Here is a 25,546-nt window from a genome sequence, read left to right as displayed (position 1 = left end):
CACGCTCTAACAAGCAAGTACAGTGAAGGCGGCTGCTTGATACCAATAGGCACGAAAAAAAGACAAACGCCTTTCTTTTGCTGTTACGCTTTGTTTACAAAAGATTAAATGAGTCAGGAAGTGTCATATCCCTATAATGAAGCGTGCTACTCTGCAGTTTCCAATCTCTATTGCAACGGTGCAAAGGATGGAAGGTTCTCTCAATAGAGATGTCAGTGGAGAGAGTGATCCCCTGACTTGCGCCCATGGCTGATGGCGAGTTCCGGTTTTTGAAAAGTGGGCGTTCATGCCGGTCGCCGCATCTTAGCACTTCGCTTGCCGGCGATTGGTTGAGTTGAGGACGGAAGCTGTGGTCACGACATGTCGTAAAGCACTCGGATATTACGTAGCTATATCCAATTGGCCGGTCTCTTGAGGCGGGACAGGACGGTTTCCGCCTCGTTAGGTATGTTTAGCGGCGCGGTTGTTGCTGTTGCTGCGCTGGACCTGCAAGTGCAGTCTGCACCTGTTGGGTTTCTGCCTGTCGCGTTGAGAAATTGCACCAGTTGGTTTTCTGCCTGCTGTGTTGCTCTTAAGTGACGTTGCGGGTAGGTAAGGAAGGGGATATTTGTGGTTGCTGGGTGGGAGGATGGGGAAGACCCTGAGGATGCCTAAAGGACATTAATGGTTTTGTAGCAGCTGAATCACAGGTAGACAACTTTAGTAATATAGAGAATAACGTCAAGCAGAGTAGCATGATATGATGTGATATGATGATATGAGGATGCCTAAAGGGCATTAATGGTTTTGTAGCAGCTGAATCACAGGTAGACAACTTTAGTAAGATAGAGAATAATGTCAGGCAGAGTAGCATGATATGATGTGGTTTAGTTCCTCCACTTGTACTGCAGCCAGAGGCATAATAGGGCTGAATTTAAATATGTTACTTTTAGCTAAAATTGAATCTTGTCAAGCACAAATGTCAAACTGGGAGATTATTCAGTTGTGTTCTCTGGTGCAGCACAGAGAACCTACCCAAGTATATTAATGCAATTGTTACTTAATGATATTTAAGTTGCATCCATTAGAAGCATTTTCAATTTACCCAAAATGTTATTTGGGCTTCTGCAGGTCTCCTTTGGGATTTGTTCTTGTTTCTGCCCTTGGAGGAGGAGGCATTGGGTGGGTGACAGATCCAAGCCATGCCCCTTTCAACCCAAGGGGAAACCCAAGGTGAAGAGCAGAATGTGCTGGTTGCAAGTCTTGACAATGTCAGAAACCTCTCCACCATCCTGAAAGCTGTTCATTTTAAAGATCACGCTACCTGCTTTGCAACTGCAAATGGACTCAAGGTCACAGTGGAAAATGCCAAGTCTCTGCAAGCCAATGCTTTTATTCAGGTTAGATGGCAACAGTTTCTTTCCTTTTATTGTACTAATAGGCTTTAATTTAGCTGGAAGAAGTAAATAAACATGTTAGATAACTTATAACACTTCAAAAGGAGAAGTATTATGAAAGACTAAAAGAATCTTGCTGTTATTTCTCAGAGACATTTCTCTCTGTGTGAGAGAATATTTGAAAGCATGCAGTTGTCCCAATCTGGCAATGTATGTCTTCTACAAGTTAGCATCTCCTGCTTGATTCTTACTACTCTTATTTTATAATATAAAGCTCTATTCTCTTTAATTTTTGCCTTGCCATACTGAATTGAATTAAAAGGACACATCATGTTGCCAGTTTGTCAAGGCTTAGTTCAATTCAGTGGTAGTGGTTGTATTTTGTAACAGTGCAACAGTTTCATCTTTTTGTCTTCAGTTTCCTGTCTTTCTAATTTACAGGCAGGGGTTTTCCAAGAATTTACGGTACAAGAAGAATCTGTGATGTTCAGAATCAATCTAGCTGTCCTTCTAGACTGCTTGACCATATTTGGAACAAGTTCTTTGTCAGGTATTGTGTGTGTGTGTGTGTGTGTGTGTTTTAATGGGTTATGTAGACAAGATGGACAGGTAATAAATTGAATAACTGTAATAAAGACACCTTTCTTTCTTCATCGCAGGCACTCAGACAGCCCTCCGGATGTGCTATCGGGGTTATGGTTACCCTTTGACACTTTTCCTGGAGGATGGTGGTGTGGTGACTGTATGCAAAATCAATACTCAGGAACCAGAAGAGATCCTCGATTTTGATTTCTGCAGCACAAATGTTGTGAATAAGATCATCCTGCAGTCAGAGGGGCTCCGAGAGGCATTTTCCGAACTAGATATGTCCAGCGAAGTATTGCAGATTACCGTGTCTCTAGAAAAGTCTAATTTGAGGTACTAGGAATAACTATCCTACATGTATAATGACTGTGATTTCGAAAGCACAACAAGTTTCTGGCATAAATATATCCCTCTTTGGGGTAGGTCCATAGCTCAGTGGTTAAGCACATATGCATTCACATTGCCTGGCATCTGAAAAGGATCTCCTAGTAGCAGGGGGGAAGAAGATTTATTCCTGGGAATTTGAAAAGCAACAGTCAGTTAGAATGGACAGTACTGACCAAACTGACAGTTTCATGGTACAAGACACGTGTCTTATGTGAGATCTAGGGATGGTCTTGGGATTTGAATTTGACTTTGATTTGGGAGACCTGTGTTCATGCCTGACATCTATCACAAACTTAACTGTGAGTTTGAGGGTAGCTAATGCATTTTTCTTGTTTTCTCTTTCAGACTCTCCACTTTTGGGAATGCTGGAAGCACACATCTAGACTACCCTAAAGATTCAGACTTAATTGAAGCCTTTCACTGTAACCAAAGCCAGACAAACAGGTGAGCTGGAGTAGCCCATACAATAACTATTTGGTGTGACTGGTCCTGTTCTTAACCACTCAAGTTCAAATACCAATCACATGATGGTTGGTTATTTGCATTAACTAAGCTGCATGTACTCTGCCAGAAAGGTGGTACCTCGGTTTACGAACTTAATCCGTTCTGGAAGTCTGTTCTTAAACCGAGGTAAAGTTTGCAAACCGGGACACTACTTCCGGATTTGCGGAGTTCGTAAGTTGAATCGTTCGTAAACAGGACTGTTCTTAAACCGAGTTACCACTGTACTGTTGCTTGAAGACAGATCACTCATGGGAAAACATCTCAAGTCAATATAAATAATTGACGGTGCCCTCTGACCATGCTGATTGTACTCAGTCATTAGGGATTTAACCCCAACTCAGGGAACTAGATCAGCAAATCTGTTGATGGTGTAGTGTGAGGGACAAATACACTTTTATTGATTATAATAGAATTGATATTAGATATACAGATAAACTAAAAAAATACTAATACACATGCACACAAAAAAAGGAAATGCATAAATATTGCATTTGAGTGAAATTGTTTCCAAATTGCTCATTATTTTCAATAAATAAGTTCTCTGGTTCCTTTGCCTTGCTCACTATTATAATATTAGTCGCCTGTAACCACGTGGGCCAATTCCTATAACCTTATTATCCCATCATCCAGGAAGGGAGTGAATTCTACCCTGCTCCCCAATTATAACAAGTAACTGCACAATGCTGCTTTTAGCAGGCGTATTCCTGGTTCTATATCCACCAATAAAAACGTATCTTTAACAGACCTGGATAGGATTATCAATAGATCTACACAGACCATGTTTCCTCTGGGACAGTTTGTCTTATCATCATCATTTTGATAAAGAGGTTTTTTATGTGCTCTTAAGTATTTTAGAGATCTTACTGTAGTGAAATACCGAATCTTTGGTTCAGGAAATAAAGACCTTTGGGTAAATCAGAATTGGGGGTATCGCTACACCATGGGATACGATCAAGAGATGCCTTTTGGGAATGTAAAAAGGAGGTGCCTTTAAGAAGATCACGGAAGATATGTAAGTTTTGGCTTTGGAGAGGCACCCTGCCCCTGATGAGAACTGGGTTGGGGCCAACTGGTGCTTGTTAGGCCGATGAGTAATTTAGGAGGTAACAGCCCAGACTCACAGCTGCCCTTTCATCTGTGACAGCTGTGACTAACGCCCTTAGGGCAGTAATTGGCCAGCGGGGGTGGAGGCCGGGTCCCCTATTGGGTACTGGAGAGAGGGGCCGCGTGGGCTAACCACTTATCTATACTGGGCTGTGGGAGCAGGAGGAGCGAGGGGCGGAGAGCTTTAGAGCTTGGAGCTTGCCTACTGCCGGAACATCATTGCTAAAATTGCTAAAGAGCTGAGGCGTCGAGGGACTTTCTTTCCCCCACTAGCCATTATGTCTTGGGGGAACGATTGAGGACTTTTGCCAGCTCTTTCAGATGCTAAGCAGTTGAGTATTTAACCCTGCCTGAAGGAGAGGGATCAAGTATGTGTATTTAGTCTAGTTAATTAGATGTTTTGTTGTTTTAAGCCTGTGCCTTGTTTTGTGAAAACTGTGCCTTTTGTGTTTTACTAATCCTTAATTAAAAGATATTTTAGAGAACTTTTGTTCTCGTGCTTTGTTTGCTCCATTGTTTGCTTGGCTATTCCAGTCCTGACCAATCGGCTATTCTACCGTTAGAAGTTTACTATCTGTGGCTCTGTCTGAGCCGGGGGGGGGGGAGGCTGTCTGCGGGAGCACAGGGAAAGCGGCCCCCGCGCTTTGGCCTGTAGCGACAGCCAGGTCCCGAACCCAGGGGGTGGTGGCAGCAAGAGACCTCCCGTGACCCGGCCGGAGGGCTGGGTACAGGCAAAAGTAAAAGTAAAAAGGGAAAAACCCCGCAATTCCCCCTGCTTGCTAGAGAAGGGGTGGGGGGAAAGCGGGGCTAATAACGCTACACTTACTCAAAAGGTGTTGCCTTTATGGATTTAACATTAAATTCTCAAACTTTAAGCATTTTTAAACATTGCTGTTTCTGTAAGTTCATCTTTGTCAATAAGTTTGTGTCTGATAATTGGCAGCAACCTATTAGCAACTATTTTGTCTTAATACTTCATCTTGTCTTTCTCCTACTTCTTTACAGATATAAGATTGCATTACTCAAGCCATCAACTAAAGCACTAGTTTTATCCTGCAAGGTGTCTATTCGAACAGATAACAGAGGCTTTCTCTCACTGCAATACATGATCAGGAACGAAGATGGACAGATCTGCTTCGTGGAGTTTTACTGTTGCCCTGATGAGGACATAACTGAAGCAGAGATTTAGCTGTGAAGTACAAACTGTTATTTTGTTCCCCCTTTATTAAAAGGCATATTGGATGCTCAGCTGTAAAACAATGAATGAAAGCTTGGACAACCAGTTTTGAGATTTACTTACCTCTGTTTTAGAGGCAAGATCTATTGCAATGGATGATTTGGCCTCTTGACATGTTTGGAAAGAGTCATTGTGTATGGTGAAGCTTTTTTTGGCAAGAAATATAGAACGACCATTGTGATGTCTTTCATTGGAAACAGTACTTAACACAGAGGAATGCAACTTTTCCTAATTGTAACCCTAAGTATATTTTATGTGCCCTGTGGAAGTTGGGCAGGGGATAAGAAGCTGGCAATTTCTGGGAGGTGTACAGCTGCTTTCCCTAACCTGTGGCCTTTCAGATGTTGCTGGATTACAACTCCCATTATCCCTGACCATTGACCATGCTGACTGGGGCTTACATTGGATGTGACCTAGAAACAAGGAGGCATGCTTGACAATATTTCTGTCAATAGGCAATATTTCTGGATCTAGTACGTGACTATACATTTGGGCCTTGATTTCCCTCCTATTCACATGTTACACATTAATTCATTGGGTGCGTAGTCACAACCTTACTTGATGTCGGGGAAACAGTGTCCCCAGAAATCTGCAAAACTGTCCTTCATATATCCTCCCTGTACTCCTTCACTGTTGTGGGCAGGAAGAAGGAACATCAAAAAATGCAGATATAGGACTATGATTGGAGGACCTGGGTCATTTTCTTGTGCTAGGGCTCTCTGAATGCCCATTCCATCTAAGAACAGCACCATAGCAAAGCATCTTTCCAAGTACAATTAATATTCACAATTGGGCTATAGGCTATGACATAATCAGCTAATAACCTGATTGTTGCAGCCTTGCTTCTCTCATGGTTCATTATGGATATATTTCCTTGTTTCCAGTGACTAGTCTTGCAGTTTGTCTAGAGTTCAGGGATTGAGCAGCATAGCAGTGTCTCTCTCTTCTGTTTCATGTTGTTAGTCCCTTCATGTACAGCAGGAACCCTGCAGAAAAGCAAGAGAAGTTTTTCCTTCTCCCAAGAGTTTTTCATACCTAATGTAAAAATCATTTTTAGTTGAGGGGGAAAAAAACCTTTCATTTGGCAAGACACAATTGCTGTTTTTCAAATTCTGAGCTGTCCAGGCTAAGCTGAAGAAAATAAAATATTTATTCATAGGACAATTGTGCTACTAAACATGTGCTGTTAAGCTCTCATTTATTTACTTTATATTTATTATGGTTGTAAGTTGTTTTTAATCGTTTTTAATAATAGGATTCAAATATGTTTATGATATAAAGGCTGCTCTTGGAGCATATTTAAACAGAGGTGTGGACAAATCCACCCTCTGTGGCAAGTGTGGTTCCGCTCTCTGATGAGTGGCCAGCCATCTTCTCAACTTTGAAGAGGCAAAGGTGGGCAGAGATCTCCAGATTTGAAGCCTAGACATTCTATTGTTTGTGATTTTTCCTGCTCCCTCCATAGTACATCCTAACTCCTGATGAAACTTACATCTTCAGCATGTCCAGGAGCTCTCGTATCTTTTTCGATTTCCTGTGACGGGAACCATAGATAGCAACCTGGATCTGCTCACACTACATGGATGTAAAGTGGAAGAGGCCATTATTTCCTTTTCGTTATTCTGTTCATCCCAGTATGTACAGCAGACAGCATTGTTTCCTAGTGCAGGTTAAAGTAAAACAATCTGGAAGATGCACCTGCTCTGACCTAAGTTTGGCTAAGAGGCTATCTTACTAACACAGTTGGTCTTCCTGTAGCTTCCTCTTTAGGACAAAGGTGTTGAGTTGAACATTAGAACCTAGGTGCAGGCTTGGGCCCTGGAATTTTACAACACGAATGGGGAACCTATGGTGCTCCAGCTGTTGCTGAACTGTAACTCCCACCATCTTTGACCATTGGCTGTGCTGGCTGGGTCTGATGGGAGTTGGAGCCCAACTACATCTGGAGGGTCACAGGTTCCCCATACCTGCTTTACAACAGATCCCCCCCCAAAAAAAAATTATACATGACTCTTTAGCAGCTGTTCAGTAATTCGGCAGTGTATCAGTTTCAGTGGATTCCCTTGCCCAGCCCAGAATCTGTGGTGATCAGGGTAGTGATGGAATCTCAGAAATCAGCTCAGGGAGCTGGTTCCTATGTAAGAGTTTATGGACAGCCTTCCCCAACTTGGGGCTTCCAAATGTCACTGGACTCCAACAATCTAAGCCAGAACTGGCCAATGGTCATGGATGATAGGAGTTGTAGTCCAACAACAGCTAGAAAGCACCCAGTTGTGGGAGACTTACTTAGGAGATCATTTTAATTGTTTGGGCCCTATCCCTTGAAAATGTAGTATCTACCTTCTATAGGGAATTTTCACCCTTTTTTATAGAAAAAGAGCTGCCTTCATTTAAACCTGCAGCATGATTGCACAAAAACATGGTAATTGATTACCTTACTGAGCAGCTGAAAAGCCTCCCTTATCTTCATCTCTGCTAGGCAGATGCAGCCCATAATATACAATCTTTCAATTGCTTGTTCATTAAAATCACTGCAGGGATCAGGCTGAGATATAAATGACTCTTTGAGTAAGTCGTAGGCTTGCTGAATAAGAAAAAGAATCCATTGCAATGTCTTAATTGCTATATAACAAGAATATATCAATTATCTCTGAGAGATGCCATGTTGTGTTAGGGGTGTGTACACACACACACACACACACACACACAGAGTGTTAAGAAGAAACTGTTTCCATTCTCTTAATGAAATAATACCCATTTCTGAACCAACTTAAAATGATCTGGAAATTCAGACCTGTTGATTTACTGCTGGATCTCAGCAATAGAAATTCAGCAAGGCTGCAGTCCTATACCCAGTTAGCACCATTGAACTCAATGTGACTGAGTAAACAAGTACAGGATTGCACTGTTGGTTCTATTTTCTTATGAGGCAAACTTTGGTCTTATTATAAGATGGGCTGATCTATAAAGACACAGCGACCTTATACTGTCATAGTGCTGAATTACTTAAAATCAGATTTATACGCGAGATCAAGCTGTAATGGCAATACAAAGCAACTAGGTACTAAAACTTTGGCTAACATTTGCTGCCTTACATTCTCATCTGCCTTGTTCCCATCCATGCTCTCTCTTACACACACAAACCCCGAAAAGAGGGAGATGTTTGTGGAATGTATCTTGCCACCCCATAGACACCTAAAATAAGTTTGTTATCAGCCAAAAAGGCAGCAGCGCAACATTTCAATTCACTTCAGGCATCAGAAAATCCCATGCTGTCCCTACTTGGCACCAGGAATGTAGCAGGCAGGGATGAGGATAGGATGGGCAGGACTATTTGAAGGGCTGTCTAGTTCAAACATAAAGAAGGGAGAGCAAGAGGGGCCTTGAGTTTGCAGATACCTAGATACCCCATTGTGGTGAAAAGTAGTGTTTTTTTCTAATTGATTTATAGCAGTTATTTCTAAATTTTCACCCATAAATTACCATCTTTTTTGTAAAGCGCTTTGAGGCTTTTTAGAACCAAGCGGTGTATAAATTTTCTGAAATAAATGAATAAACATGCTATTTTTATGTAAATCAATGTCCTCTTTAACTGTTGGTGTGTTTCCTCTTTTCTAGCAATGTGTAAGTGGCCACCCTAGATGGAGAAACGGTGTCACTCCAGAAATCGCTGGACTCACATCAGCCCCAGCTAGAACAGCCAATAGCAGCAGGGATGATTGGAGTTTCAGACTGAATGATATCTGGAGGGACACAGGTTTCCCATCCCTGGTCTAGGCAATCCACACTCTCCTGCAAGCTGGTAATGGTATTAGCTGAACACACCCACCCTTATGTGCTCTTTTTCAGCTGAAAGGCTTACGCCTGTGTCCCACTGGAACTGCTGTTACCTTTCTTTTCCCTACTTGCCCAAGCCATTTACTGAAGTCTTCAAGGGCACTGATTGTCCGAGAATGGTTTGTCCCCAGTGCTGACTTGTAGGCCTCAAGACTCTCACGGAAGTACATTTCAGCAGCCTCTAGAAAAACGAGCGGTATAATATGTTATGGACAAAAGTCCAGTGTTGGGGTGATGAGTCAGTAATCACACCAGGGAGGTAAAAAAGAGGATTTATTCAGACTACAGTAAGAAGATACAGGAGAATCAAGTTCCAAATCCCGCACGTCTTTTCACAGCGTGCTCAAACATTTTATACAGTTTAATTACATGGGTTAATACACAAAATGATACTATTGTCCATTAGCATTTAGTGTAAGCAGTCCCTGTGACAACCTACTACTTTTTTTGGTCTCCTCTCATCTTGCAAAGCCAGCAGTTAAGGTTAAAGGATGACGGGACTTCTTATCAATTTTAGCTTAGTTTGCTGGTCAGTACATTTTGGGGAAACTGGGAGAGGTGCAAAGGGCAAGATCTAAATTTGTACAAGATGGGGTGTCAGGATGTTAGCAGCTTTTGGCCAGTTTCCCACCTATTCATTGTACTGTAGTGTTATTTTGAGGTAGAAAAGTTACAGAGAAGGCTAGCGTTATATCTTTCTTGATTCGAGCTAATGCCTATTACAGACAAAATGGAATCTCTCTGGTTCTTAGTACATGTTCCCATCAAGTGAAATGCACATTTTTAATGAATAAGTGTATGATTTGTTCCATCTTGGTTCAATCATCCTAAAGGACTAACCATTTAAGAACCAGCTCAGGGAGCTGTTTCAAGCTATTAAAAGAACTTGTGAGCTATATGTTGGGTTATTTCTTATCTCCTAAGCAGCAGCAAACTAAATTCTAGCTACATCCTTTCAGCATGAGCTGTAAAACATCTGTGCTGTAGCTAGAAAAGGCAGCTGTGGACTGGGTGATAAATTGGTCTCTAGTACAAGGCAGCTCTTAATGGCAGTGGGGTTGGAAAAGGAACATCATAGATAAGAACATAAGATCAACCCTGCTGGGTCCAACCAAGGGTCCCACTGAAACAGCATCCTGCTTTCAACAATGACAACCTCTGGGAAGCCCACAAACGAGGGCCTGAAAGCAATAACCACCTGTCATTACTTGTTACAAATCTTGTTTTATGAATTGCTGAAGCAGAACTCTTGGCATCTCACCGAGCTACAGTTCCCAGGATTCCTTGGCAACGTGGAAGTTGAAATGGTGTAAAGTGGTATGCAAATATACATTGCAAAGGAAAGAACTTAAATATCCATCCCAGTGCCTTACCTGCATGCTTTTCTTCTCCAGTTGCAACATAAGCCTTCGCCAGTAACCATGCTGTTGAGGCAACTTCAGCACTGGATTTCTTGTACAGAGCTAGTGACATGGAGTGGGCCTGCCAGGAAGAGATGGGTACGGTGTGTTCACATCATAGTAGCTGTGCAATCTGGAGCTCTGGACGAACAATTTCATTAGCACCCTGAAATACCTGACAGCCAGGTCCTGTAAGAGCCTATAGTCCTACTCACAATCCTAAACTGAGGGTCCTGGATCTAGCCCATGCTCTGTATCTCTCCCAATAGCATAGCTAGGGATGGAGAGCATGAACTCCTCCTGTGGATGCAGCCCCACATAAGAGGCAAGCTGTTTACTGCAAACCAATTAAAAACCCTGGAAAACCACTCCTGCGTTGCCCAGCATACAAAGCTGTCTAATTATGACTCTAGTACTCTAGAGGCAGTGTGGTATAGTGGTTAGAATGTTTGGCTAGCCATGAAGCTCACTTGGGGTTGTCACTGTCTTTCAATCTGATCTTCCGAGAAATATTGTTGAGAGGATAACATGGAGTTAAGGAGAATCATGTATGCCTTAGAGGAAAGGTGGGATATAATATAATATTAAATAAATAAATAAATAAATAAATATAAAAATAAACAGAGCGTGGCCCTGGTAGCCATGTCATCAAATCCAGTGTTGTCAGCAGCTTATTCCCCTCCCCCTAGCAAACATTTTCTAGTGCTTGGAAATGTAAGGACCAGCACATGCGCTAAAATGAAAGCATCACTGTAGCATTTCCGGGTACAACATTCATTCATTCAGGCATTCATTCAATATTCGTTCATTTAACGTTCAGACATGCAAGCACTAAGTCAGTGTTTTTCAACCACTGTTCCGCGGCACACTAGTGTGCCGTGAGATGTTGCCTGGTGTTCCGTGGGGAAAATTCGAAAGATTTTTTTTTTTTAAATGTCAAATTTCCGCGGCGAGCGGGTTCCGTCGGGGCACCATTTAGCCTCTCTGGGGCATCGCCCTCCTCCGGCCAGCAGCGTGTCCGTCCGTCCAGAGGGCCGAATGGCTTCTCTCTGCCTCGCCGGCCAGCGCACCCACCCGCCGGGGGACTCTTTCTTCTTCACCCCCCCTCCCCGCTTCGGGCTGCGCAGGGACACAGTGTGAAAAGACACACAAAAGGGAGGAGAGGGCTGCGGCTGCGGCCAGGGTCCGACAGGACAGGCGAGGGGGAGGAGGCGGGGGCGCGAGGGGCTCCCCAGCCCTACTTTCGGTGCCTCTTCATTGGCCTTTGGCTGGACCCGGGCGGCGGGGGGGGGAGCCAGCCCTCCGTCCCCTCCCCCGCGCAGGCACCTGAGGTCAGCCTCGCCAAGCGCCCGCCTGAGAGGAGGAGCAGGGGGCGCTGGAGCCGGCGCGGGGGGGAGGAGGCTGCCGGCGGGTTCTCCCGGGGGATCCCCTCGCTGCCTCTACACCGGCGCGGCTGTGGGGAGGACGGGGGCCCGGTGGGAACAGGCAGCGCTCCTTGATGCGCGCCCTCCTGAACGGGCTTCTCGCCCCGAGGATTCTGTGCAGCGCTGCCCGGCCCGACAGGGCTGCATAGAAGAGCTTCCAGCGCCAGGAGCAGCTGGGCGGAGGGGCTTCCCGCCGGCCATGGCGAAGCGCCTCGCAGCCCGTGCAATAAGGGAACAAGATCCCCCAAGAGCCAGCGGCCTGTTGCAACCTGAGCGCAGGGAGAAGGCCTGTCTCTCCCGGGGCTGCGGCCCCCCCAGCCCCCAACATCTCGCTCGCTGCGCTGCTCCTGCCCGAAGTAGACCGTCAAATGCGGGGGGGGGGGTGTGCTGAGGGACCCAAAGGAGAGCTTCGTGGGGCTGCCGGGGTCCCAGAGTAGAAGAAAGGCGGCAGATAAAGGGCAAAACATGCCCCTCCAAGCACTATTAACCCGTTGTTGCCTTCCTATTTGTCGTCTATTATAATGATGGCTTGGGGCAGGGCAATATGTATTTGAAGAGCCTGCCAAACTCAGCTTTCTTTTCTACTTATCTATTTATGGCTGTCCTCCTAGCTCTGATTTTGGTGAATTGCTGCTATAACTGGAGATCTCTCAGCATCAGTGCTGTGTGTGGCCAGCATAAAACTCATTGGCATTCTTTCGTAGCAAATATTCGACTCTTTCATTTCCTCTTGTTTAATTCCATAAGAAAACTGGGCTGCTGGATCAGACCAAAGGTCTGCCCCCCTCCTGCATCCTGTTCTCACAGTAGCCCAATGGAAATAAGCTTGAAAGCAGGGCATGTGCTCCCAACATGCTGCCTCCTATGTGAGGTAGATTTGTGTTTATTTGATTCCTATTCAAGAGAATTAGTTTATATATAGTCAATATAGGCACAGAGTTAAATTTTTTAACATTTTCTCATGGTGGTGTGCCTCGTGATTTTTTTCATGAAACAAGTGTGCCTTTGCCCAAAAAAGGTTGAAAAACACTGCACTAAGTTGCTGTTTACTGTGGGTGATAAAGCCAAGAATAACTAAAATGGAAAATTACTGCTCTGTTTGAAAGCAGACAAGTGTTTCCAATGGCTGACCGTGACAGCTAAAGGGGTCCCACGATCGCAAACCAGTCTTCCCCAACCTGGTGCCTTCCAGATGATTTGGACTCCAACTCCCATCAGCCCCAGCAAGCATGGCCAATGGTCAAAGATGGTGGGAATTGTAGTCCAAAACACCTGGAGGGCACCAGGTTGCAGAGAACTGCCATAAGGTAATTGCAGGGTATCTGCAGGGTAATTACATTTTAAGAGATTGGAAGTGTTCAGGTGCTGAGCCCCATTTGGGCAACCTGCATCCATAAGAAGAGCCTGCTGGATCAGGCCAGTGGGCATTTAGTCCAGCATCCTGTTCTCACAGTGGCCAACCAGGTGCTTGTGGGAAACCCTCAAGCAGAACCTGAGCCCAGATGCTGTCAATAACAGAGGGGATTATTATAAATATATGAATATGATGGTGCAATAGTAGTTTTTACAGCACAACCCTTTACCTGTCTTCTCAAATGAATGTACACCTTATATTTTATGTAAACCACTGAGAGGTTTTGAGGATTAAGCAGTATATAAATCTAATTTAAAAATAAAATAAAGTATTTGCTTACTCCCAGCAAAGTGGGTAAAAGATTGAGGTTTAATACACATGTCACCTGGTAGCTCTATAAAGTCAAAACCACAAACTCAGTTTACATGCTGGACTGTCATGAGGTTCCTTGCCTGTAACAAATATTCCATGGATTTTTCATGGTTTCCCTTTGCTTGCTCAGTTTGGGCTATCTTCTGATAGAGGTTTATCAGTTCTGGAGACGTCTCTCCTTCAGCTGAAATTACAGCATCAATTGCCTTCCCAAAATGCCCGGTTGCCAACTCTAACTTGTTTTGCTGCAAACTTGCCCTAGTAGACAGAACAGAGTAATCAGATCTAAAAGTCCATATTTTTTAAAAAGTGAAAATATAAAATACTTGCTTGTTTAGTGTTCTTGTATACCGCTTTTTTTAAAGGCAATTTTAAAAAGGAATATCAGTAAGAGGTACAAAAACAACAAAAACAATTTAAAAACAACCATATAATAGATGTAACAATATCTGACTTTCTTTGTACTTGAGAGTATGAATCAAATTCTGCTCCCAGAATACAACTTTCTGCTCTCGGAAAACAGTTTTCTAGGGGCAAATTCTATCCCTGAAAGGCACCAGTAGGTAGCAGCAATAATAGTGCTGACCACCAGATGGCAGTGTACAACTTGCACATGCATGTGTGCGACCATCTAAAAGAGTTACAGGTAGGTAGCAGTGTTGGTCTGCCAGTCAAAACAAAATACAAAATAAAAAAATTCTTCCAGTAGCACCTTAGAGACCAACTAAGTTTGTTCTTGGTATGAGCTTTTGTGTGCATGATGCACACTTCTTCAGATACATGTAAAAGAGGTGCCACTGCCCTCCCCAAACACTTACTGCTAAAGGGTCAGGTTGTTGCCTTCATCGTTAGACATTTGGGGACAAAGTCTGGATTTTGGCCTGGGCACAGGACCTGGATTCTTGACTGCAGGAAGCCACATATAAGACTGCAAAGCCCTTTAGATGGCAGGAACATCCTCATCTGGGGAGTGAAGAGGAGTCCCAGCACACATGCACATTCATTAGCAGTGCAATGCCAATGCCAAACACATGCCCTCTGAGTTCAAGAGAACTTGCTACCCTGTAACTAAGTATAGGATTGCAGCCTAGATATGTGATTTAAGTCGTTCAGTAAATAGCTGTACCCTTATCAGTCCATTGGTTTTTCGTTTACCTGCCCAGTGCTGCAAGAAGGTCTATCTCAGATACTTTAAGTTCAGGAGTCTGGGTCCCTCTCCATTCCATCCCTCTCAGTTCTTCCATAATCCTTTCAGCTTTCTGCAGATTGCAGTAGGATTCTTTGCCAGTAGAAAAGTCAAGGAAAAGCAGTGAGGCTACTCAACTTTAAAAAAAAAAAATCCATTAAAACCAACACAAATGAAAAGCTGCAACATTGTCTGGAACCAGAGCAGAGAACCTTTTTGGTTCTGCAGGGCAGATTCTTATCAGATCCTAGGCTTGTGTGGGCCAAATATGACACGTGGGTGAGGCTCCATGGAGTCTGGAGCATCATCAGTTGCCTTACCTGGAGTTGGGCATTTTTCTGCTTGTGTAGTGATGAACTATGGGACAAGGCAGCTGCTGATCTCTAATGGCAGCACTATTCAAGAAATTCAGAGACTAAGCTAGCTCTACACATTGCAGGGCCCTGAATGGCTACGTGTTCATCACAAATGCTGGTTGGGTTGACTTCATGGATGCTGGCAATGAACTCTGGGTGACGTGCTTCTTGTGAGCATCCTGAGAATGTTCTCTTTAGATGTCCAGAGAGCTGACACCAGACATTGTGGTGCCTGAAGTAGAAAATCTAAGTGTCACCCATTCTTAATCGCTGACATGAAACACAAGCCCCATTCAAATACATGGGAGCTGCACAGGAGCAACAATGTGCTCTTGCACAGTTCTGGATGGTTTCAATGGTGCTTGTTCAGAAGAACGTCTGTCACATTCATTCCCCGCTTGCTGGCACCATAGGTAGTCAGTTCCTAAATCATAGGTAGACAAACGAAGGCCTGGGGGCCGGATCTGGCCCAATCACCTTCTAAATCCGGCCTGCAGACAATCCGGAAATCATGTTTTTACATGAGTAGAATGTGTCCTTTTATTTAAAATGCTTCTCTGGGTTATTTGCGGGGCATAGGAATTCATTCCATTTCCCCCAAAAAAATCCCCCCACAAGGTCTGAGGGACAGTGGACCGGCCCCCTGCTGAAAATGTTTGCTGACCCCTGTCCTAAATCAACACCAGGTCTCCTAGCATACAGCCTCACTTGCCAGTTGCATTGATCCAGTCTCAGCCTCTATATAAGTCGTACCCTCTTAGATGTCTGGCTCTTGACCCCACCAAGGAATGAGTGTATGAAAGCCTGCACCCATGTTGGACTGCGGTGACAGTGTATGAACACAAAGCTCGGAGGGGATTTTTAAAAGAGATTCCTATTTATTTGCTAAACTTAATACGCCTCAATTGTATCTCTACCTTCTTATAAGGTGCTCATAGCAGCGTTTTAGTTTCACAGCAACCTTGCAAGGTAGACCGAGAGGCTGACTTTTCTATGCACTTCTGGTGAGCTTCATAGCTGAACAGAGTTGCTTTGGTATTTTGCCTCCGAATCCCTTTGTTCTGATCGTTGCATTGTAAGGATATTTTTTCTGCATCAAATATGATGCACCCAAAGTATAGTAGATTGTCACAAGGGTCCTCAGAAACTCTCCTTTTTCTTCTGAAGATGCTGGAGGGGCACCTCCACTTGAAAATATGGTGCATTTGGCTGAATTTGCATGGAGCATAGCCTGAATGGGAAGACCTGGGGAAAATAATAAGATTACTTTAACCACATAGAATGACGTGTTCACTAATCTGCACTACTACATACAAACACTTCAAGGAAAAATGTTCTCATAAACCGGGGACAGAGAACCTAGATGTTGTTCAGTTCCATTCAGGTTTGTGGGAGTTATAGTTTGACAATGTCTGAATGGCCCCACCACAAACAATTAATGGACTTGAGAAAAGAAACTGGTTGCTAAAAGCTTTTGTGCCATTGTGTATGCAGCTGCAACTGAAAATTTTTATATGGGAAGGAAAATATGCCGATGCAAGCCCTAAATTGGGAATTATGAATAAATGCACATTTCCAACTCTGTCTCCACCAAGAAATGATCAATGATATCAACTATCAGTTATAAAAATTGAAGAAAAGAACAGCAGCTGCAAAATGAGTGCTCCATGATGACTAAAATTGTGATCCCATCTTGCCTTGGAGGCAGATAATCTCATTGTCCTATGAATACACGTATTAGCTCTTTCAAAACCTCTTTTTTGTAAACTGCTTTGAGGTTACTATTACAACCCAGTGGTGTACAAATTTTATGGAATGAATGAATGAATGAATGAATGAATGAATGAATGGATAAAGCAAAGTAGTAGATGAGGAGGGTGGCAGACAGAAGGGTTGGATCCTCTAGCTGCAAATTTGCACTTTGTTGTGAAAGTGGCAAAGTGTCTTGTGGCACCTTAAAGACTGCCTGATTTATTATGGATGGAGAATGATAGTTCCCCACATTAAATGGGGAGCGACTTTTGCGTGGTGGTCACGCGCAGCCCCCTTGGACCCTAGAGCGGCTCCTGCCAGTTCAGGCTGGCGTCGCCTTCCCCAGGCTGGATACCTGTGGTCCCCGCCTACCTCAGCCAGCGTCCAATTCCGCTTGGGGGAGGTGTTGCCAGGTAAGGGGAGGGACCATCCAGCCCACACAATAGAAGGCGTAGCTTACCTGGGGAAATGGCAGTCGGGCTCCAGACTGCCTGATTTATTATGGATGGAGAAAATTTGTTCTCTGTTGCTCATGACCCTAAAACCTACGGGCATCCATTGTAGATGAATGTTAAAAGGTTCGTGACCATCAAAAGAAAGAACTTATTCACACAGAGCATAGCTGAACTATAGGAAGTGCTGCTGCCAACCTGAATGGCTTCAAAAGAGGATTACCAGTAGGCAAATTCATTGAGGATAAGGCTATCCAAAGCTACTAGTCACAATGGCTGTATTCCATCTCCACTGTCAGAAGGAGCAGAATAATAATAAATGCGAGTTGCTGGAAACCACAGGAGGGGAGAGAGCTCTTGCACTCAGGTCATTCCCATAGATATCTGCTTGGCCACTAGACTAGATGTCCCATGGGCCTGATCCAGAAGACTCTTCTTCTCTTACTGTGCCACAAGAAGTCTGTTAGTCTCATGACATGTTAAAGACAGCTATCCTTCTATAGTTTGTGATGAAATAATTAAGTGACCAGCAGTTGGAATCATATCCTTAGTGTTTTCCTTTTTTTAAAAAAAATATATATATATATATTTTCATTTGATTTTACAAATCCATTCACACTCAAAATCACAAATAATAAAAATTACACAAGATACTCCCAAATCTCTCGACTTCCCTTCTCCCCACCATGGGTACTTTAGTTAACCTTTTCAACTGCATACTATAAATCCTCCTAATTTTTCAATCCTCCATTGTATTAAAAAAAAAAAAAGTCTGTATCCTGTTTCGGAATCAGTGTAATGTATGCCTCTTTCCAAGATTCTGGCAATTTCCCTGTGTTTAGTATTCTATTCATTACATCCTTAAGTGGTTGCGCCAGAAAATCTTGTATATCCTTAGTGTTTTCCTTACCCAAACTGACATATGTATCTTATCATTATTACATACTAGCTTTTTTTACCTTGAAGGGTAAGGTAACCATGAGCAAGATTAGCAAGTGCCTCTGCCAACTTCCAGTGCCCATTTCCATAGACAATTCTCGCCAGAGCTGTACATTGAACCAGTTCCCTGCAGGCTTTATGTACCTGGAGAAAACACACACACAAGATTTGCTGTAAAAAAGGAAGAAATTTTCCAATCTGCCTGCTTCTTGCTTCTGCATCTCAGGGCCGTTCCCAGGCATCTCCAATTAAATAATAATAATAATCAGGTAGCCGGCGAGGTAAAAGAACTGTGCCAGAGACCATAAAGCAGGGAGGATGAAACCTTTTTCAACTTGAGGTCCGCTTTTTCTTCTAGGCACATGTTCCAGGGGCCACATAGCGCTGGTAGGCAAAGCCAGAGGCAAAAGTGGGCAGAGCAAAGAATATTAGTATTTTACAAGTGCTGCATCATGCCCACACTGCATCCATAAGTATGTGATCGTTTAGTACAGCAGCACCGAAACTTTGGAACTCCCTGCCTATTGATATCAGGCAGGCACCTTCTTTTCAGCATCTGCTGAAGACGTTCTTATTTAGACAATCCCACCCAGTCATTTAGAAAGCTTGTATTGGTTTTAACTTGCTGTAGTCTGTTCTACTGCGGTTTTAACTTTCTGTATGCTCTAAAATAAAAATTGTAAATAAAAAAATAGTTATAAGTTGATTGCTCTATCTTTTACAAAAAATATAAAGCTATCAGTTTTTTCCCTGGTATATAAATTTTATGAAACAAATAACTATTACATTTGTACTGTAATAGTTACGCATACTCACACTTCCTTCTCTACCCTCCATCCAGGGGATCAAGGAGCTTTATCAGAGTTCAAGGATGTTCTGTAGCCATGCACACACTCAAGGTGGGTGCATAGGAGGGCTGGTGAGGGGCATGGCCTGAGGAGAAGGGGTGTGTCTACGAAGAGTCCTGGAGGCCACATATAGGGGCCTAAGGGCCACATTCAGTCCTCCTTAGCCTAGAAAGCCACTGCTGCTTGGAGTAGCCTAGGGCTGGGGTGTGACTGCCATCCCCCTCTCCCAGACACTGCTAGATTACAACTTCCATCTGCCCCTGCCAGCATGGCCAATAGCCAGGGAGATGATGGGAGTTGTAGTCCAGCAGCATCTGGCAGAGAGGGAACCTCTGGAGCAGGAAACACTGGGCTACATGGACAAATATACTGACCTAGAAAAGGCAGCTTATCTGAATTTGTGTTTCCCTTCTTTATAGATGCAGATAACCCTTGACAGGGTTATTACATATTTTACATGGCTGCTTATTTGTATATATTTTAATTTTTTTATATATGGATGTTTTATGATGGCCTATATTTGTAACGCTGAATAAAAGTTTGGCAAAGTAAGCTAAATATATATATATGGATACAGGCAGTGCTTTTTTCTGGGGGTATGCGGGGGTACGCATACCCCTAAACATTTTGTGAATCTAAGTTTGGCCTCATTGAGGGGCAGTATTTCAATATGAGTAGGAAAATGACAGTACCCCTAAACATTTTTTCTTAGGAAAAAAAGCACTGGATACAGATATAATGTTATAGCATCAAGCACACAGAGTAAAGTCTCTGAAGCATCTGAAGCCTGCTTTCATGTCCATATATTGCAGGTTTATCCCACCCTTCCTTCCAAGAAGCTCAAGTCAGCATACAGGATTCTCCCCTCTCTTTCTTTTATCCCCACAACAACCCTGTGAGGTCGGTTAGATTGTGGCTAGCTTCAGGTCACCCAATCCGCCACCATTAATCCTATATACACCCATTAATTTCCAATAGTATTCAGGCATGAAAGGAAACAAATGGATAAGATTACCTCTTTTTCTTCGGCAAACCTTTCTGCCCTTTCTTGCGCTTGCATTAACTTGGTTGCTGGTGTAGCCAGCAGCTTGGACCACATTTCATTTTCTTCAAGGTCGCTGCTCATTTCATCTGAGCACAGCTTTTCCTTTGAGTTTTAAAATATTGTAAAGTAGGTGTCAGCAGCTGGCAGCCTTAGGATCAAACCTGGCCCTCTTCGGGGGGGGGGACACTGCCTTGGATCCATGGCTGGCACTCTAAGGATAGGTGTGATCGTGAGGCTTGTCTCTTAGGGAGAGCTTATCATGCAGTAGATACCCCCATTTTATAAAGGGCCCTACAAAAAACAGAAGTAGCTGCTGACCCGGGTTGTAAAGCCAGCATCAGCAATAATAATAACAATTCCCTTCCTTGGTTACCATTAAAACACAGAACTAGGATTTAGGCAAGCAGTAAAAATTTGCTATATTTGGTAACTTATCACTTGAAGGTGATTGAGAGGTGTGTCCTAATCTGTTGTTGGCATCTGTCTGTCTCGAGAGACAATGGAGTACACTTCCGGGAGGGGGGGGGAGAGTCAAACCACTGGGGAATCACAGCACCTGCTGTGGCTGCAGAGACTGGTAACTCATAACTGCTGCATCCCATGTTGTTTTTGTTGCATTAGCAGCACTGAAATTACTTCCCTGGACGCCAGCTTGGGCAGTGTGTATGGAGGACTTGGGCTGCCCAGACGACAAACCCCCTCTCAGCTTTGCTGATATGTAATATTATTATTATTATTATTATTATTATTATTATTATTATTATTATTATTATTATTATTATTATTATTATTATTCAGTTACAGGTAGGTGGCCGTGTTGGTCTGCCATAGTCAAAACAAAATTAAAAATTAAAAAATTCCTTCCAGTAGCACCTTAGAGACCAACTAAGTTTGTTCTTGGTATGAGCTTTCGTGTGCATGCACACTTCTTCAGATATAATGAAAGGCACAATGGAAATAGCAATGGCACGATGGAAATAGCTGGAGCTGTTCACAGCCTGACACGTGAAACTGACCCCATACAGTTTGCATTACGTGCAAGGGCAATGACTCGCAAATGAGGGAATTGTTTAGCTTTGAGGTAAAGCTCCTTTTAACAAACAGGTGGGCTGTGGCGCAACGTTGTGTACACTGCTCTCTCTCTCTCTCTCTCTCTCTCTCTCTCTCTGTCCAAACCTCCAATTCTTCCCTCCCAGCAGCTTTGCTTATTTTCCTCACCTTCCTCCCCCTACAATACGCCCGACTAAATACATCACAGGTCTAAAGGGATTTTGTAATACCCTCGGAGCTGACAGGTGAAACAAAATAAATCTAAAATGGTTCACGGCAGCAAAGGTATCAGCTAGCCGAGACCCATTGCCTACCTCAGAACAAGGCAGTGGATCTGGAACTCAGTGGAAAGGAACTTTCCAACCCTGCACTTGATTTTGCCTCGCAGGTTTACATTAACCACACATAGAAATATAGCATTAGGATTCAAGCCCTTTTGGGTGGAGACCTTAGTTCCTTTTCTGTAAGGGATTGTTTTGTCTGTGTGTGAAAGCAAAGTCTCTCCCCAAGCTGTCACTAGGGCGACAGTGTGTTGCCCCAGTTGTCCTGGTGACTGAAAAACAACCTTTGGCCTTTAGATGGAGCCATTTTTCTTTTTTTCGCCAGGATGGAAAGCTCAGCAACAACTGAGGGGTTTTGGGAGGCAGATAATTAAAATGCTGCAGGCCCACTCTCCACATCCCAGCCACATTTAAATCCTCAAAGGCTGAGAGTCAGATTGTGCGCCTGCTCTGGGCTGCATTCAGACAGCACCTTATCCTGTTATCCTCACGCTTCCTTACCTGATCATTTCTCTGTGTTGTGGGATCTCTCACAGGACATAAAAGACACTTCTCGAAACCTGGTGGGACTTAGTGGAAATTTAGCATGAATTTGAGTGCTGTTTCCAGAAAGCAAATGTGTTTGCAATCCTATTAGCTCAGAAAGTTTTGTGTTCGAGTGTTGCACTGTAATTTCATGGCGACAACCATTGGGGCGCACAGTTCTTTTCCACAATTTAAAATTCTAAATGGCCACAGCTCTGTAATGTAACAGGCACTGCAGTGTAAAAGAAAGCTTCAGAAATCAAGGCAAAAGTGCCAGTGTTAATTACCAGGAAAACTTAACAACCCCACATCTCAATGCAGCAGCTCTAGTGAGCTTTGTGGCTGAGCTGAAGTCCAGGCCTAGATTCTACAGTCCCAACACTTTACCACATCCACACTTCAACGTTTGGATCAGTATAATACCACTTTTAAAAAAGCCATGGATTTCAAATAATCTTGGGAACTGTAATTCGTTACGGGTGCTGAAAGTTGTGAGGAGACCCTTATTCTCCTCACAGGCCTACAATTCCGAGTTTCCAAGGAAGGGGAATTGATTGTGAAACCACCTGGGAATGTCCTATTCTGTTTTACAGTTCAAAAGTGTGTGTGTTTGTGTGTGTGTATGTATGTATGTATGTACACACACACACACCCCATCTAATCTCTGTGTGTATACACATCCACACTAAACAGGAAAGCTACTGTGTAAAGTGTGTAGTTGGTGGGCAGGCTGCTTGCTTGGTATCAAGCAGACCTCTGAGCCTTTATGCAGGGCCTGTACTCACAGGTGCTGCCATTTTAATTATACTGCTGTGCCCCAGATGTGCTTATGACAAGGTCTAATGGCAACACAGGCCTGTGAGACTGTAATTTTGCTTAGTGTTGCCAGTGGGCTGTCATCAAAGTCCCTTATGGACTCCCAGAGGTGATGAGCAATATGGAGTGGCATCTAAACTCACTGGGGCTGCCATCTAAGTTATCAAAGTTCTTTGCTCTACTACATGACAAACTTGTGGCAATAGTATTAATTAATATAGAGCATGCATCCGCCACAAAAGCCAACATCCACGATGTGAGAGAAGACACCAGACACACCAACAAGCTTACATCTAAGCTTGATTTCAGATTAAACCCCTGAATCACCACAGCATAGCCATTTTATCCAACTCCGTTTCCCATTTTAATTATGCCAACCAATTTCAGGAAAGGGGCCAGTGTGGTGCTGGTGATTTAAGTGTGCCCGATGGGGGCTCAGCTCCACTCTATTGTGGCACCCAATTGCCCGCCCTAATCCTCCCTCAGCCCAAGCTGAGCTATGGGAGTTGTGATTGTCAATGGTGGGCCCTGGCATTTTCCCCAGGTGCATTGCATACTTACACCTGGTCTGCTCCAGAAGGTTGAGTGGGGAAAGAGAACCCAAGGAAGGGCCTCTTCAAAGCAGCAGCTGGGGGGGGGGGAGAGACCAGTTCCAGGCTAGCAATCCTTTGGAAATGAATTTAAAACGAAACTGCTAATTATATGGATGCCGTTCTACAAATCCATGGAGCAACTGCACTTGGAACAGTGTGCCTGGTTCTGGTCGCCTCACATCAAACAGGATATCAGAAAAGGGCAACCAAAATTGTCAAGGGAGTGGAGAAAGGTTACAAGATTTGGGGCGTATTGTTTAGAGAAAAGGTAAGAGGAGACCTGACAGAGGTCAATAAAATGATGCATGGCATGAAGAAAAGTAGATAGGAAGTTTTTCTCCCTCTCACATGGCCTTCCAGTGAAGATGGTGGATTCAAGACAGGCAAAAGAAAGTGCTTCCTCATACAGCACACAAACTATGCAATTTGCTCCCACTAGAGGCAAAGATGGCCACCAACTTGGGTGGCTTTCAAAGAGGATTCGACAAAATTCATAGAAGATAAGGCTATGTTCTCTCCCCACTGTCAGAGGGAGTGTGCTTCTGTACACCCATTGCTGGAAGAGAGTTGTAGTGTTCAGGTTGCAGGCTTCCCATGGGCATCTAGCTTACCACTGTGATAACAGGATGATGGGTTAAGTGGGCCATTGCCCTGATCCAGCATGTTGTTCTTATGTTCTTTAAATATTTGAGTTTCTTCCCTTGGGTTCACTACAACGTCCCAATCGCCGATATATTTTGGAAAGCAGTCTATCTGTTTGCTGGGCATTCAGACACCTCTTAACAGTTTCTGACATCAAAGAGCAGTTTTTCATCTATGGTTGGATAATAAAATTGGACACCCGTTTGAGTTTAGATGGCAGACCGAATCTTTCAAAACTGCAGATATTTATTTTTGGTTTCTTAGAATACCCGAACAAAACTGAGTACAAGGCTGCTAGTACAAGCATATTAGGCAAAAATAAGAGGCAGATTTTTAAAAAAGGAAAAAAAAACTGTTTATTTGCGGAATGAAACGTTTGTAAAATTACATACAAAGGACAATCACTAAGCTATAGTGTACAATTTCCAATGTTCCACAATGATAATTGTAATAAATACACATAACAAAACAAGGTAAAAGCTAAGGTTTTTTGTCAGGCAACCTACAAAATGGTTCCTCAAGTTTTATACTTGGCAGCATTTCTTGGCATATTTTAGACCTGTTATTTTTTTAATCTTTTTGTAAGTACTGCAGCAAAACTTTCACATTTCTTTGGAACTTTTTAAAAAAGGTATCTAACTATGAAATATTGTCCAAATTAATAGGTATTAGTTAAACCAAGGAGACTCAAATAATAATAATAATATTAATAATATAAAGACCCAGGAGATCCTATGCTCTTAATCCATTTAAATTTGGCTGCTGTATAAAATGATAGGCTACTATTTAATGCAGCCTTGAGTCCCTAGGTGCTGGAAGACTACAACCCTCATTATCCACAGCTAAAATGGCAATGATCCGTGTATGTTGGGAAATGTAGTCCTACCACACCTGTAGCCCCTCAGGCACTGAGTAAACTGCCTGCCTATAGACTTCACTTATTGAAGAGCTCTCGGAATCTCTGCAGCAGATAATAGGAGTAAAACCATGCTGTAAGTTGAAGACACATGACAATCAAAATGGTTATTCCCTTTAGGTACAATGTAAGTTGTTTAGGCTTCTGGGTCTCTCTGACACACAAAACCGCTGTTGCAGCACATGTATGGTATTCCCAATTCTTCTTAAAGTCTTTAAAGAAGCCCCGCCCCCCCTGATTCTTATAGGAGTACTCTTGCAAACTGATTTAAAAATTTTGAAAAACTGCTATGGCACATGGCTATTTATGTGCAGGTCTCCAGCAAAAAAAGAATAATCCCCCAGAAAGTTGCAATTCTCATGGTAGGCTGGGAGATGCCAAAAATCTGGTATGAAAATGGTTGGTGAAATAGGATAATCACACACTCTATTGCTGGACCCATTCTATCCATACCTGAGTGTTTATCACATACAGAGTTATAAGTGTTTTCTTTTTCTGCTAAAGGATTTGTAGGTATGAAAGCAATTTGCAGGAGCACTCCTATGTCATACAGATGTTACTGCTC

The 25,546-nt window shown here is 43.3% G+C and overlaps 2 protein-coding genes across 2 annotated transcripts; one reads left to right on the top strand and one right to left on the bottom strand.

The window, feature by feature from the left end:
• The first annotated feature begins 1,110 nt into the window (after window positions 1-1,110).
• RAD1 (RAD1 checkpoint DNA exonuclease) lies at window positions 1,111-6,256 on the top strand. The gene is made up of 5 exons (XM_033164102.1): window positions 1,111-1,379; window positions 1,818-1,926; window positions 2,036-2,294; window positions 2,694-2,792; window positions 4,962-6,256. The coding sequence occupies exons 1-5, from the start codon at window positions 1,182-1,184 to the stop codon at window positions 5,143-5,145; spliced, it is 849 nt and encodes a 282-aa protein (XP_033019993.1). The 5' UTR covers window positions 1,111-1,181; the 3' UTR covers window positions 5,146-6,256.
• Window positions 6,257-6,604: 348 nt separating this feature from the next.
• Window positions 6,605-22,312, bottom strand: TTC23L (tetratricopeptide repeat domain 23 like). The gene is made up of 10 exons (XM_033164103.1): window positions 21,523-22,312; window positions 20,129-20,260; window positions 18,286-18,409; window positions 16,208-16,367; window positions 14,736-14,867; window positions 13,661-13,838; window positions 10,404-10,512; window positions 9,084-9,211; window positions 7,628-7,777; window positions 6,605-6,768 (listed from the first exon to the last, which is right to left on the bottom strand). Exons 2-10 carry the CDS (start codon window positions 20,237-20,239, stop codon window positions 6,682-6,684), a joined length of 1,179 nt encoding a protein of 392 aa, XP_033019994.1. The 5' UTR covers window positions 20,240-20,260; window positions 21,523-22,312; the 3' UTR covers window positions 6,605-6,681.
• Between the last annotated feature and the right edge of the window lie 3,234 nt (window positions 22,313-25,546).

The sequence above is a fragment of the Lacerta agilis genome, chromosome 11, assembly GCF_009819535.1.
Source record: "Lacerta agilis isolate rLacAgi1 chromosome 11, rLacAgi1.pri, whole genome shotgun sequence".
Taxonomy (NCBI): domain Eukaryota; kingdom Metazoa; phylum Chordata; class Lepidosauria; order Squamata; family Lacertidae; genus Lacerta; species Lacerta agilis.
The sequence above is the reverse complement of the archived record's forward strand: the minus strand, read 5'-3'. Positions and strand labels throughout refer to the sequence as shown.